Raw genomic sequence first — 13,844 nt, forward strand, 5'->3', positions numbered from 1 at the left:
CTTTTCCCTTTTATGATGATATATCAAGCGTTATTTCCTGAAATATTTATTCTCTGATTCTATGATACACCTAGGATAGGCAATGACTACTTACATTGCAAGTATGAATCGAGGAATGGCAGTTCGAAGCGGGACGGTGGAATCAGCTGATCGTTTTCAGGTCATGTTTTGTCGTTTTGTGGACGTTTTGCAGTCTGTAATTTACATTGGGCACTAGATGTCTCAGTATCACACATTTAAAACTGCAGGGTATTTTCACTGTATATGTACTCAAATCGTCTTAGTATTACGGCCAATATGGCTGCATTTATGGAATTTACTAAGGTGGGGAGTTGATGTGATGCATGAAATATGAAACACTGAGAGTCTTGTTATGTAAATTTTATTGTGTCGTTCATGAAGGGATTGAGATTTCTGACAACACAGATATTTAGTAGCTACAGAGGAAAGTGAGAAACAATGGTGAAGTAATTGTAAAATAACAGTAACGGATGAATTATGGCAGTTATCGCCTACATGTAGCCAACTTGCAAATGCGATAAACTGGGCATAACTAAAATCCCTACTGTACTACTGTACTTTAAAAGAAATGAATCAGTAATTTCACATACTAGCATTTAACAGGATGCACAACATTGACTGGTGGACATATTTTACAGGGGGTAAATATTTTATTTCAAGCTATGATGACTGTTTTTTCTGATGCAACCAACTAATTGCTTGGATAATAGATGCATGACACTTGTATAAGTATACATAAAAATATACAGTAGTGTCAGAATTCTAAACCAAAATGGATTCAGATTAGTGAGGAACTGCTGCTGAAAAAGTAATATTTAGGTGTCTAACTAACTGTTACATTCTATACAGAATTTCTTTAATTGTGAGGGATGTGTAATAATCACAAATACTCAATAAAAAGCTTCCAGGGATTACTCTTTCGCCTGAGGTCTATCTCCGATTTTCTTTTACGTTGAGATCGGTGGCAGTATAGGAACTCTTTGTAAGATTTTAATGTGGCAATAGTTAAAGAATTACCATTGGGAATAACATAAGGGCTGATAACATATAAAAACAGAATTTTCATTATTTCACAGATGCTATGACACCCGAGGCTTGCTCTGTCTCATGTTCTGTCGTAGGAAATGCTGTGACAATACAGCAACTTTTTATGGCGTTTTCCCCGTTATCTTCTATCGTGTCAGCTCGTACTGCATTTGGAAATTAAACAAACAATGCCTTTCTAAACTAAAAATCAAAGCAAAATGTGTCTGTTAATGACTTTTCATAGTAAACAATAATTTTTTCAATGAAGGTGACCACGGCAACGCGTTTGCTGTGTTCAATCTTTACATCTGGCAATTTGTCGCAGCGCATTTTGAGTCGGGAACCAGACTGAGAGCGAGAAGTTGGACCGTCACTTATATCATTTCAAAAGGAGAGTTATCGCCAGTCCCAACAAAAAAGATCGCCCATTTATTCATAGACAGGTTACAATAATATTTACCAGGTTGACTGTTGCGACGACTTAAATTGAACGCGAAACTAAGAATTTGATGTACACAACTTCATGTTGTTGAGTGCATGTTTGCTTGAGAATATTCATCAAATTAATGGTTCTTGTTAAAGAATTGAATAAGATTTCCGATGACTTTTTGTGGAGCGGAAAAAGGGATAAGATAAAACGAATTAACATGATTAGGTCCTACGAGGATGGAGGCTTAAGAATGACTGATGTAAACTCGTTTGTGCACGCCTTGAAACTCGCTCACCTAAGAAAATGTGCCCGAAACCCCAATTTTATTAGTCCCAGCCATTTTCCTTTAGACGAAATTTGTACTTTAGGCGCCAATATTAATGCATATGGTAAGTGTAAAAATCCCTTCTGGAGAAGTGTCTTGGACTCATGGTCAAGTTACGTAAAACGCAAAAAGCATTGTCCAGAAAATATTGACTACATTCTTTCTCAGCCTCTTTGGTTGAACCACCATTTTAAAGACAAAACCTTTTTCATTAAAAACTGGTACACTAAAGGCCTTCATTCTATTAAAGATATTTGTAATTCTAAAGGCTTAATGACATTTGAAGAGTTTAAAATGGCGTTTGATGTCCGAGGCACTTTTCTAGACTATCACAAGTTGCTTACTTGTATTCCTTCTGAATGGAAACAGACTATAAATGAACAATTTATTATTTCAAAACAAAACTTAAATATTAGTTGTAATGTATTAGACTTGCTCAAACCAGGCAAGGGCGCTAGATATTTTTATGACCGCATTATCGCCTCTAGCGATTACCCATCAGTTTGTGACAAGTGGGTTAAAAACTTTAACCTTTCTTCTCTTGACTGGAAAGAAATATTTCTTCAGTACAGACTGTGCACAAAAGATATCAAGCTACTAGAATTTCAGTTTAAATTCTTACACCGGATAGTGTTCACGAGGAAGGAATTAAAGGCTATGAAATTAATTCATGATGATACCTGCTCTTTCTGTAAAAGTGATAAAGAAACTTTAGTGCATGTTTTTCTGGAATGTGAATATGTTAAAGACTTCTGGTCGAGTTTGCAACTATTTTGGAATACTCATACAAACTCCCGTGTAACTCTAGATACGAAAGCTATACTCTTTGGATTTCCTTCGCGCTTTAGACTGCTGAATCACTATCTTTTACTGGGCAAACGACATATTTTCTTAAGCAGCTTACATGGCGATAATCTATCAATAGACACCTTTACTAACAATCTGAAACAAATATGTGCCATAGAACGATTTAATGCCAATAAAAAGAACGAAACCTTAGCATTCGAAAACAAATGGTCAATGTTATTAAAAAAGTTGTAAAACTCCAACCAGACTATTCATACAAATCTGCCATAGAACCATGCCCATGCCAACACTGTACATGTAACATTGATTTACTACTATTTTCACTTTGTATTTGCATTGTAACTGCCTGTGCATTTTATGAATAAAAAAAACAAAAAAACAACTTCAATGGAAATGATTTCATAAAACATCACTCATCCTATAACAGTACAACACTAGTACAATGCTATCAGTACAACACTAGTCCAATACTATCAGTACAACACTAGTCCTACAATATCAGTACAACATGGCAGCATTCAATGTCTTACTGAATACGGAAGAGGTTATGAATTTAATCCATACATGTTTTAAACTGTTTGCGTATCTAACATTTTAAATACGTAATTGATACACAGCAATTATTTTTCAATGTGGCCTTGGAAATTTTCCCTGTGTATTTTACCCAGATACGCAGCTTATCTTAAAAACAAGAGTTGAAAGGACAAATTATCTGACAGTTACTTAATATCTTTAGAAATGAAGCCCATCCCTCCATTTTGAGACTAAGTCCGAATTGTTTCCATGCAAACCAGCAAAAAAAAATATGCCAAAACTTTATAAATAGCAAAAGGCATGACTTTGTAGTCTGCCTCAAATATCTGCCAAGTTTTGCAGAAAAATATTGAACAGTTTTTGAGTTTCTCCTCCAGAAACGAAGCACATCCCTCCTTTTTGAGACTAAGTCCGAAATGTTTCCATGTAACCTGAGAAAATAACAAATCACAAAAACCTGTAAATACCAAAGGCACCACTTTAGGGTGTGCCGCACATATCTACCAAGTTTTACTGACAGATATTAAGAAGTTTTTCAGTTCTGCTCCGGGAATGATACACACCTCTCACTTTTATGTCCAAAACGTTTCCATGGAAACTGAAAAAATAAGAAATCCCCCAAACCTGTTACTGTATATAGCAAAAGGCACCACTTTTGGTTCTCATTGATATATTTTGCAGAAAAATATTGAATGGTTTTTGAGTTGTGGTCCGGAAACGAAGCCCATCCCTCCATTTTGAAACTAAGTCCGAAACGTTTCCATGGAACCTGAGAAAATTATAAATCACAAAAACTTGCAAATACCAAAAGGCACCAAAAGGGTCTGTCACATATATCTGCTGACAGATATTAGGAACTTTTTGAGATGTGCTCCGGAAATGAAACACACCTCTCACTTTTGAGATAAAGTTCAAAATGTTTCCATGGAAACCAAGAAAATAAGAAATCACAAAACCCTGTAAATACCAAAAGGCACCACTTTAGGTTTTGATTGATATATCTATCAAGTTTTGCAGAAAAATATAGAACGTTTTTTAGTTCTGCTCCGGAAATGAAGTCCACCCCACCATTAGACTAACACCAAAATGTTCCATGGAAAAGCAAAAAATAAATAAAAATGCCAAAAATCTGTAAATAGCAAAAGGCACATCTATAGGTTGTGATTATTATATCTATCAAGTTTGGTCTAAAAATATTGAACGGTTTCTGAGCTATGCTCTGGAAACAAAATGATTACGAACGGACAGACAGACGAGGCGTCGACTATATCCCCCAGCATTACATGCCAGGGGTGGGGATAAAAATAACACATGAACTACATTTAACATGGTGAAGTTAAATGAAGTTAGGTGAGGCCATATTAATCATGTGACACTTAACCATGCTCAACAAACCTAATGAAATACCAATAATACAAGCCGAAGCTGTGAGGTGAGCTATGAACATAGAATTCACCGATGTTCTGGTGCAGGTCTGCAACCTGCCTGCATGTCCAAATATTTCACAATGACTTTGAGTGAGGCTGTTACATGACATGCCACACTTGTTTGCTGATTATAAATTTTTATTCTACGGGTCTTGTGAATTTTCAGTGGGCCAGACAGACACCTGAAACTTAGAGGATCCAATGTCCTGTTACGCTGAAACTACAACAATTGAATTTCATCTTGAATGTATTTTGGGCCTACACCCCTTTTAAAGAAATAAACTGTCTGTCTGTCTGTCTGTCTGTCTGTCTTTCGTGAACATTGTATGGGGCACTCAAAAGTCCTACTGAAATAGCAACCACACTAGCCATAGATGTAAAAGAAAGATGACACGTCAAGGGAATATCAATCATGGGACACTTAACAATCATCCTAAATCACCTGCCATACCAGTCATCGCTCAGAGCATACCACTGATTCACCTTCTTTGATACAAGAGTAACACATGACTGAACTCAGCAATGCTGATGCTGCCATTACCATCATTATATCCCTCCCACAGGGATCCCCTGGAGAACAACGTAGCACACAGGACCAATTCATCAATCTAACATCTACATGTTGTCATAGACTGGCTCAGGTTCCAGCCAATCACACGATGGAGCAATGTATTATAAATCAGAAAAACACATTCCAGTCACTGCAACTCTGGATAGAGAAAAGTGCTCTTTTCTGTCAAGAAGCTAATAAAATCAAGGATATGAAATATTCATGAGTATTTTTCCAATACCGGCTATAAAATGGTAATTGATTCCTCCATTCTTTCAGCTTGACATATGAAGTTACTGTTTGGCAGTATGAAGAATGTCAGGATAAGCAGTCTATTGCCATTGTGTTAGGCCAGCCTTATACAAAATGATCGGTATATTTTTATCATTTACTACATAACTGAAAGGCGACTAACGGGATCAGGTGGTCAGGCTCGCTAACTTGGTTGACACATGTCATCGGTTCCCATTTGTGTAGATTGATGCTCATGTTGTTGGTCAATGGATTGTCTGGTCCAGGCTCGATTATTTACAGACTGCAGCCATATAGGTAGAATATTGCTGAGTGTGGCGTAAAACTGAACTCACTCACTACATAACTGATTTTTTTCATTCTTTGGCAACAGTGAGTGAGTTTAAGTTTTACACTGCTTTTAGCAATATTCCAGCAATATCATAACAAGAGATACCAGAAAAGGGCTTGACAAATTGTACCCATGGTGGGAATCAAACCCAGGCCTTCAGTGTGACAAGAAAACACTCTATCCACTTGGCTAACCTCCATCCCTTGTATCTAACAAGAAATCCTAGCTTTGAGTTTGAGTTAAATGGACGAACATTCATTCATCATCGAACATTATACATTACAAAATAAGAGCATACAGTGGAGCTATGGCCATGAATATTACCACACTGATAGTTTCCAAACTGAACATCAGACATTTCGCTATAGGACAACCTTCCTGAAGTGTAGAATCCTAACAACTACAAATGATGCTGTGTATTCTGTGATTTTGTGACTGCAATCGCAGCAGCAGCAGCAGACAACTGACATCACAGAAATCTGAAGTTTAAGAATCATGCAATGCCCTATCCTGCCTCAAATATTTTCACTTTCGTGTTTGCATAAGCTGATGTCAACACTGACCCAGATTCACAGTAATCTGTGTAAAATATATAAAATAACCCACCATTATTCAATTTGATGCTTCACACAAATGAGCGTAAAGAAATAGAAAGCAATAGCATAAAAATGCAATGAGTAAGAGTGAGTAATTATGCAATGTAGCTGCACTATTTCACAGATCTTAACTGCCTATAGAATGTTGGCATTTCACGATCTGCACTGGAGAGAGCAATGCATGTAAGAAAGGGCGAAGTCTCACTTCGGACCTCATATCTGTTTACTGATATTCAGTGTTTAATCAATGTGTTTTAAACATGGCGTTGTACATGAAAAACATAACAGTAACTAACTCACTGTCCCACTCATGGGGATAAAAAATTAAGAATCTAAACCCAGGAGAGTCATTCATAAACATCTGCCCTTGCAGCTGGGTCATGGTTACTGTATGCATGTTTGTGCTTAATACCATTACCTAAAGACAATTAAAAATATATATATATTCTGAGGAAAAAAACAATCCCTAAACAGAATGGCCTCTATTTTTAAAGCTCTCTTAGCACTAAGATACTCGTAAGTGTCATACATCAACATTGACTTACGACTGTCTTAGCACAAACAGAGCTTTGGAATAAAGGCCCGTATTATTAAGAGCCTAAACAATTTCATGATTTGTCTCCAAACAACCTTTACCACTTGTTCACCAAAGGACAGAACCGCTAAAAAAACATTATTCTCCTTTTCAGGTAGAAGACAGCAAACATTACTTGGATAGAATTGCCATTCTTTCTTCTTATAAACATCAAATTTCTTTTCTACAGCATGATCTGAATGACTGATATATCATAAACTGGAGGAAGTTTACACCTGCAACAACGTTCACAGTTTCCCTTAGGGCACACCAAATTTACATCTTGTTCTACTGATCCACTGGTTGCATTTTTTCAAGAATAAGAAATAAAATGAATTTTCCCTGTTCAAAAACAAAAATGCAAATGTTAATGCGATGTATGTACAATATTCCTGAAATCAGTATAAAATCTAAACTCATTCAACTTATTATGAAGAAACAAAAAGAGTTAACATGGAGACTTATGTGGGTTTTTGCTTTGTTTTTTGTTTTCCCTTACACCATTTAGCTTTCTAAGGACAAAAATCCATAAAACAAGAAATGAAATAGGACTGGTCTTACTATGACTCCACTTCTAAAAGATATTATTTATTGTGTTGACACCACAATACCTTCAAAGGAATAAACTGGATTTGTTAGTACAGCTAACATGACCCAGCATGCACTGATGTTATGCACCATGTAGGAATAATGCCAGAGTTAAATTGGTAGGCATCAGTCAGGTAATATTAAAGGTTCTAAGCATCCTCTGGAACCAGCTAACTCATACCAAGCTGCCCGGGTGTGTGGAGATGAGCTGGATGTTGGAAGGGGCACAAGTCTTTTGGAAAGTGAGAAGTTTACTAGCTGGTTGGAACAGAGAGTGGCTGAGGGGTCAGGGGTGTTGGTGACTTATGGTTGACTGAATGGTTGAGTTGACATGTCGATGTGTGTTTGGTTGAGTCAGTTGTTTTGTTTGCTAGTTGTTCGTTATCGAAACAGCAATTAACCAACTATATTGCGACTGTCTGTAAATAATTGAGTCTGGTCCAGTGAGAGCGAGTGAATTTAGTTTTATGTTGCACTCTGCAATATTCCAGCTACATAGCGGCACTGATCAACAGCATGAGCACCAATGTAAACTGGTAATAGTGATATGTGTCAACCAAGTCAACGATCCTGACCACGCCGTATTCTTACTTGCCTCTTACATAAGTTACAACAAGCATGAGTTACTGAAGATTAATTCTATCCTGGATCTTCAAGGGTGAGTCTGGTTCAGACAATTTAGTGATAAACAGTATAAGCTTCAACTGATTGGCTGGTTGAGAGATTGAGTTATTTGTTGGTTGAGAGATTAGCTAACTTTTTAGTTGAGTGAGAGAGTGACTAGGTGGTTTGTCAATGCAGTGAGTGTATTCCAGATAGGTTGAGTGAGTGAGTGACTAGCTGCTTTGTCAATGCAGTGAGTGTATTCCAGGTAGGTTGAGTGAGTGTATTTAGGGTAGGTTGAGTGAGTGACTAAGAGGGTGAAAGGTGAGAGACTGTGGCTCATCAGGACATGTCAACAGATAAAATGGCAACAACACAAAGGACCTTACGCTGTACTTAACAAATTTTCAAATCTTTTGCTACATGAACTATGTTTTCAAAATATGTAAAGTAGTGCAAGAATAGATGTACTATTATTAAACAGTCTGAAATACACAACAGTCAAATTTACATGTACACAACAGTCAAATTTTCATGCACAAAGACCTTGCATCTTTGAGTCTTCAAAAGGACATTCATTACTTAGATAATTAAAGATGGCTACCTGGAAGCCATATTAAAACTACAATTATTATGCCTTGTACAAACTTGAACCCCTACCAGTAACAAACACCCACACAAAATGTCAGCAGAACCCAGGCAAGTGATGAAATTATTTCAGAGAAGAAGTCGTAAATGGAAAAGTTTAAGAACGCTGACAACTTGCAACTACATAATCTCACTTGACCTTTCAGTCAAGTTGAGATAATGATGTGTCCAAACAGACTTAGCTTGTCTTGTAGAGATGGCTACTAACTTGGTACCTTGTGGGCAATCAGATGTTTTTTAATGTTCTGAAATCTGGGAATTCAGTTACTACAGGTGAGGCACAATCACCTCAATGAATCTGGAAGTCTTGAGATGCTCTCATTCCATGCCAAAGACATGCCAGGGATAGAATGAAAATGAAAGTACTGAGACTGTTAATAAATGTTTAACAGGAACCATTAATGTTGTACTAAAGAATATTTCGCTCATGACAATGTGCATGCATCTGTATGTGTGGCTGCTTGTACTAGCCCAGACTTAAGTTGGTCTTAGAGTGCCAGCTCACTGAGACCATTCCACAATTTAGCAAGAATATCCCACTAAGACACATTAATTTATACTGACTCTGTGCCACCCAGACGTTTTAACCATTAATGCTGAGTGCCAGACCATATTTTGGTGCACGGGCAATTCCCCACATGACATTTCCCCATCGGGACAGTTCACCACATGACATTTCCCCATCTTGACATTTCCCCACACCATTTTTGTAACCAGCAGGACAATTCCCCACTCATCACTGAATTGTAGTACAATAGATTCGATGGGATTAACTAATCTGTGCATTATGGGTATTCATCTGTTACGGGTCATGGGATCAACTTATCTGTGCATTAGGGGTATGCTGGTCAATAAGGGCAGGATGGCCTTGGACTGCAAAGGTTCTGTCATCACTGATGAAATATAATCCAAGTTCATTTGCAGTTTGAAACTGTTAACAGAAATACTTAGTAGCCAAAAGACATGTAAGACACCATTATTTGAGCTGGTCTTGTCCCGGGCTTTCGGCAATGGGATTTTTGAAACCCTGATTGCCTGCAATGAATTCTGTTATCTCAGCTTGTGTTTGATCATTATTTGTGATGAGTGTGAGGAATTGTCCTTCTGGTTACAAAACAGGTGTGGGGGAAATGTCATGTGGGTTACTCTCCTAAAGTAATGTTGGAAATAGAAAAAAAATTGTTTTTGACTGCTACTCTGTATCCCTAAAATTTACACAACTGCAAATAGCAAATGTCGAAATGACCAACATCGGCATGTGTAAAAGGATATCCAGAAAAGCATGTTTACGTGTAAAATCAGGCAAAACTTAGAATACAAGTAGCTGCTGAAAACAATAGATCAGACTATAGATGGCAGTTTGGTTGCTCAGTCAGGTATGATGACTGAATGTCGACTGACCTAGCATGAAATAAATGTACAGCCTACGGGTGCAAGGAGTCATCTCTAAGATATTTTGTCCTTTTTCATGTGTGTTGAATATGTCTCATCTATTGATTAACATCTTACATCTTTCTGTCATAAGGTATATGTTGAGATATGTAAAAGATTATGATACCTGATACCCAGAAGAGAGCATCGTACTAGCTGTCTCAAAATATATAGGTGGCCTGACCACCCAAAGATCCACCATACTGGACATTATCTCTAAATTGTCATGACATGTTGTGTATTTTCCCAGTCTAATTCTTTCCCAGTCTAATTCCTCTAAAGAATTATCATATCATAACTGATACCTCAATCCTCCAGCCTGACTCCAACCATCGTTGGCGACGCCCATCCTGGTTTTGCTTTTAACTCATTTTGAGACAACCCCCTCCCATTTGTTTCTTAGTGATAGTGAGAGTGCAAGATAGCTACACCCTTAATAGTTTCGGCATGAAAGTTATTATTTGTTACATGAACTATCGCTTATATTATAATGAAGGCAATTCTAATTTAAAAATGGATATTCAAAATGTGCCCCTTGTATGACAATATCTTTGCACACTAATTTGTATAAAGTTTGACGCATGGAGTTTGAAAGAAAAAAAACACAAAAAACCTCATTGCTCATTTCTGCACTAATCCCTCCTCAGTAAAATCCCTTTTTCACGTTTCCTATCTCCCTACTGCTGAGATTGTAGTTAGGCCAAGTTTTGTTTAACAGATATTTCACATTTTCACACATCACATTGTAGAAATTGTGGAGATAAATGTGAAAAAAACCCCATTTTTTTCTGTATCCGACATTGCTATAGTAGCGAATTGTCCTGAGTGGGAAAATGTCTGACACTCACATATTTTTAACATGTCTTCCCGCTTTCCTTGTCTTTCAAATGTGCAACAAATGACAAAAATAAATCCCACAAATAGATGAGTGAGTGACTGCCTTTAGCTAAATGCTGCTTTTACTAGTTATAGAAATATTCCAGCAACATCATGGTGGGGAACACCAGAAATGGGCGTTACTACATTGTACCCATGTGAGGATTCGAACTTGTGTATTCAGTGTGACGAGCTGAGACTGCACTACAATTATGGGAATGAGAACAGAACAATAAGCATCAAAAGTTCAACAAATTACATGTTCCTTTGTGAGAAATCATACAAATGATACAGAACTTTTTAGAACAATGATGTATGGAAACTAATAATTGTACATATTATACCTATCACAGTAACATGAAACGAGGCATTTTATACAACATATGCATAAATCATGTCAACATAGACAAAAATAATATTTTCAATTATATTTCCAAGAGTGCATGTATTTCAGATACTCAATATCAAGACTTTGCATTGTGTCAAGACAATATATACCCAAGTGTAACTGAAGACAAGAACTTTTTCCGGGTATATTAGAGCAAGTGTCAGAGATTAAAGATACTCTGATACTCTAGCATGAGAAGCGACGATTCTGACTGTTGTCATTTGTCTGGATCTAAAGCAAATTAGACCGAGTACAGGTTGCATTCCTATAGTACCAATCCATTCTTACCATTACCAGATTTGCATAGAAGTGACTAGTGCAATTGTCACTGAACAGAAACAACATACATGTATAATAAATAAAAGCATTATCAACTGTGGACTGAAACCTAGGACATTAACTGCTTTCCTGTAGCTGAGCTTTGTAAAGTGTCTTCAGTAAGCCGACTGTCCCTCATAAACGTCCATGCATGAACCCTAACATCAAGACAAAATGATGCCAAGAGAGTGAGTGATTTTAGTCTTTTGATACTGTCATCAATATTTCAACAATGTTATGACAGGGGACATCATAGTTCAGCAAGCTAAACGTCGTGTTCCTGCCAAGGCATATGCCTTGGCAGGAACACGACGTTTAGCTTGCTGAACTATGGACATCAGGAATCACTTCATAAGAGGTAAGCACTAAGTAGACATATATTTCTGGCCCCGACTGTGCAATGAATACAAAGTCAATACAATGTGTTGTCAAATAAAGCTTACTTTTAAAAGGTATAAAGCTGACAAACTGCATTCATTTTCTTTCTCCTTTTTTTATCTGAATGTCACTTTCAGTTTATTAATTCTACATTTTTCTTGGAAAAATATAAACAAATGGTTAAGTAGCAACAGCGAAATACATGTTACATGTCTATAAATTCAGGAGTTGCATAAAATTAAGGCAAAGTGTTCTGTGCATCCATATGCATTAGCACACTTTGTAGTAAATTTTGAAATGATTATATTAAACGATGACCAAATGAGGGTAAAATATGAATCACTGCTGACTGATTGGTAATTTACTATGAGATTCCCCATTGATGGTATGGTACATGCTGATTTCATATGGACAAGGGGTGTCTCTATGCTATAACACCGCACATAAGACCTATCATATTCACTGAGACTTCGGTAAGTTGTCAGGGGACCTGTGGTGTGAAGCACTTCATTAATGTGACTAAGTATTAATTTTGCTTGTCCATTTCGTCACAGTGTTGCTGTTAGGGTCAGGCGTTCTCGAACATTAAATTTTAAAACCCGGTCAGATCTAAGCACATGAATTAATGCCAGAAAACACTTCTCTGGGAATAAATGTAACTGCTTCAAGTCGTGTGCGTGGAAAAAAACATGAGACAAGAAGACGGAAGTGTTTACAAATTGTGCATCACAAACATAACCGAGGATAGATGGGTTAGCACGCTTCCTTGCGAAACTCACCATGGGTCAAACTCGTGGATAATGCTTTCAAATCGAATGACAGCGAACAGTCTAGAACTAAAACCACCAAGCCAGGCAAGTGCAAGGATGAAGAAAGTGAGCAGACTCTTCCAGCCACCGGGGTTCCACATGGCAGAACGAATGTCTGTTTTCACAGCCATGCCGGTGTCCGCCATCTTGCAATTTCGCTACACGTCATACAACCACCATCCAATCAAAACACGGCACGCAGCTGCACACCGTCGTCTCAACAATCATGTGAATAGCAACTGCTTTGTATGATATCGACTCAACGTCTGGCAAGCGGCGAATATATCCTAACATCGTTCATCCACTACCCCTTTAAATTGCGTTGAATGAAATTATTGCGCTTGAAACATTTAGTTAAAGTCTGAAAAATGTTTTTAATTGAACTCTGTATAAGTTCGCTGGGGTCTTTGCAATCAGGGAGACTCTAGATCTATAAATGCATGAAGACCCTTGTAGATTATCCCTGTTGCAATCTGACAAACGTGACACTCACATCATGACCAAACATTTTTTAACATAGAGGGGTAATTTCATTGTGGGTTGAGTTTTACGCCGTTTTTAGCAATACTTTATATTTTAATGGATTTCACACATTGTATATTGAACTCGCGGGTCTTCGACGTGACGATTGAGCGAACACTAGGTATCACCACTGGACCAACCCACCAAACCGAATTAACACTAACTTGACATACAATATTGACAAATGGACGACAGTGTGTATAAGTAGCGCTTTACAGTCGTAAAACAGAATTCAGTCGGATTAATAGTCTGGATAGATGGTGGCACAGGTAAATTAAATCAATATGGTCCTGAGGACAAGGCAGGTATATATGTTCCATGGTAACGGTTGCTGTATAATCTCTTATGGCTTTGGCTGCCTGGAGGTTGCACTGGTGCCATGTATTTAGACGTTGGCTGTCGACAAAACT

At 37.5% G+C, this 13,844-nt stretch overlaps 1 protein-coding gene across 1 annotated transcript in view; it reads right to left on the reverse strand.

Moving 5' to 3' along the window:
* Positions 1 to 13,087, reverse strand: part of LOC137297898 (dolichyl-diphosphooligosaccharide--protein glycosyltransferase subunit STT3B-like) — a 36,694-nt gene extending 23,607 nt beyond the window's left edge. The window contains exon 1 of the mRNA XM_067829880.1: positions 12,883 to 13,087. Within this exon, the coding sequence (XP_067685981.1) occupies positions 12,883 to 13,058 (176 nt within the window). The 5' untranslated portion in view covers positions 13,059 to 13,087. The remainder of the gene's footprint in view (positions 1 to 12,882) is intronic.
* Between the last annotated feature and the right edge of the window lie 757 nt (positions 13,088 to 13,844).

This window comes from Haliotis asinina, chromosome 10, assembly GCF_037392515.1.
Source record: "Haliotis asinina isolate JCU_RB_2024 chromosome 10, JCU_Hal_asi_v2, whole genome shotgun sequence".
Taxonomy (NCBI): Eukaryota; Metazoa; Mollusca; class Gastropoda; order Lepetellida; family Haliotidae; genus Haliotis; species Haliotis asinina.